The sequence below is a fragment of the Cynocephalus volans genome, chromosome 10, assembly GCF_027409185.1.
Source record: "Cynocephalus volans isolate mCynVol1 chromosome 10, mCynVol1.pri, whole genome shotgun sequence".
NCBI classification, from domain to species: Eukaryota; Metazoa; Chordata; class Mammalia; order Dermoptera; family Cynocephalidae; genus Cynocephalus; species Cynocephalus volans.
Window position 1 is genome coordinate 99,846,969 of NC_084469.1, and position 1,986 is coordinate 99,848,954.

General features: G+C 60.9%; 1 protein-coding gene across 1 annotated transcript; it reads right to left on the reverse strand.

The window, feature by feature from the left end:
• Positions 1–328: 328 nt before the first annotated feature.
• On the reverse strand, positions 329–1,648 carry RETN (resistin). The gene is made up of 4 exons (XM_063112875.1): positions 1,587–1,648; positions 1,283–1,410; positions 835–912; positions 329–536 (listed from the first exon to the last, which is right to left on the reverse strand). The coding sequence occupies exons 2-4, from the start codon at positions 1,398–1,400 to the stop codon at positions 400–402; spliced, it is 333 nt and encodes a 110-aa protein (XP_062968945.1). The 5' UTR covers positions 1,401–1,410; positions 1,587–1,648; the 3' UTR covers positions 329–399.
• Between the last annotated feature and the right edge of the window lie 338 nt (positions 1,649–1,986).

A 1,986-nucleotide genomic window follows, 5' to 3' on the forward strand; every position in this document is an offset into this window, starting at 1 on the left:
CCAGATCCTGGGCGAGAAACCTCATTGTGAGGGGTGGTGGAGAATGACCCAGCAACTTCCTGGGAAGTCTGAGATCTGAGGATGACCGTCAAGGTGACCTTAAAGGTGAGACTCACTTCCCCTCGCAAAGGCGGCCATGAGCTGTGGGTGTCATTAGGGGAAGGGGCCTAATTCTCGGAGGAAGGGGGATGGTGCAAAAGACAGCTGCGTCCTGCCCCCCCACCCCCCTAGCAGCTACGCGCCCTGCTCTTTTTGGAGACTCCAGATCAGTCCCCAGCGTCGCACTAAAGAAACCACGCGGCACCCTGGTCGGCTCCATTATCCGCATCAGCTCCTGGTTTATTTCCAGCCCTGCCCCCCCAGCAGGCCTGGCCCCTCCCGCGCGGCGCACGCGCGACCTCAGGCGGTGTCCTGCAGGCGACAGCAGCGCGCTCCAGTCCAGTCCATGCCCGAGCACTGGCAGTGGCAGGTAGTCTCGGCACGCACGTCCCACGAGCCACAGGCAGAGCCACACGTGCAGCCGGTGACGGCGAAGCCTGCGGGCACAGCCGGGGAGCTTGGACCCCGAGCTGGGAGGCTGCGGGGGTGGGGATCAAGGGGGCTGGAGGCTGCCATCAGGGAATGGGCACTGGGCACATGGAGGAGGGGAACGGGGCGGCTGGGGGCCTGGACACCAGTGTCCTAAGACTATGGGGTTCCGAGGATGGGGGTCCAGTCCAGGAATCTGGCAAATTAGAGGCTGAGACTCCAGAGGCTGGGCATGGGGGGGGGGGAGGGAGCCCCAGGGGACTTGGAACAGAGCTGGGAGTCTGGATAACAGACTTATGCACTCACCTGCGGGGCAGGTGGCCAGGTCGCCCCTGGAGGTGACAGTCCGGCAGTCCAAGCCAATTTTTCTCATTGCCTCAGAAACTGCAGGAGGAAAGGGCTTGAGACCAAGATGCCCCCCCCCACCCTTATGCCGCCCCTGCTTTTGGAGATAGGCAGGGGGTCACGAAAACTCCCTTGGGGTCCTAGTGGAGAGCTCACCACCTCCCAGGATCCCCTGTCTTGCCTTGGGTGTTTTGGATTAAGGAAAAGTTTAAGGAGTGACATTTGGGATCGGAGCTGTAGGTAAAGGTGGGCTGGATGGGGGTCAGGAGTGGGATTGGGGTTGAACTTGTGGTCGGGGTGGGGCTGAGGCTGAGATTTGGTTAGCACTGGGGTTGAGCTGGTGTCAGATCCCTGTCACAGGTGGGAGAGGTGTCTGAGACCCTTGGCGAGGCTGGATGTGGGGTCTCACTTTGGTAGCTGGTGCCCTCCTGGATTTTCATATTGATGGCTTCATCCACTGGACACAGTGACTTGCTGGACACCAGCAGCCCCAGGACAGGGAGGAGGAGGGGGAAGAGAACCTTCATCCTGCGGGGGCTGCAAGAGGGAACAAAGAGACCCACATCTGAGTCGGCCCCTTTCCATGTTGGCAAGGATCAGGCCCCAGAGCCTGAGGGACCTGGGATCCGAGTCCCTGTGGGGGACGGGAATGGAGGCCCCGCTTGGCCCCCGGGGCTGGGGCTATGGCAGGGGCAGGAGCAGCTGTCACTTACCCACTCGGAGGACTCGGCGGGCCAAATCTGGCAGACGCACAAATTCCTGTGCCACAGCTCTGTCTTTAAGGCGCCTGGGTGCGGGGCTTCCTGTCTTGGCTAATAAATCCCTTGACCCTCCTGTCCCCCCATCCCACATCCGGGACCAAGAGGAAGCCCCTGGAGCCGACTCTAGGGGCCTGGGGGTGGGGAGCTCTATGCCCCACTGCCCGCCTTTGTCACATCCGGGAACTGGTCAAGAGGTGGTGCTGGGCGGATATTTCCAGGGGCCCTCGTCTGAAGGGCAGATGGGGAAATAGGAGTTTGTATGCAGGGACAGGAGGTGCAAACGTGACTAAAATAATGCTCCTGTGTGAGAACTGCATTTCACATTCATACCCAAATGCCTGTGGGCAACAGA

Excerpts from the sequence above, each read along its gene's own strand:
- RETN (XM_063112875.1), bottom strand. The coding sequence starts at position 1,400 with ATGAAGGTTCTCTTCCCCCTCCTCCTCCCTGTCCTGGGGCTGCTGGTG. Across the intron at positions 913-1,282 it reads GGAGGGCACCAGCTACCAAA|TTTCTGAGGCAATGAGAAAA; the intron begins GTGAGACCCCAC and ends TTCCTCCTGCAG. Across the intron at positions 537-834 it reads CCTGGCCACCTGCCCCGCAG|GCTTCGCCGTCACCGGCTGC; the intron begins GTGAGTGCATAA and ends CTGTGCCCGCAG.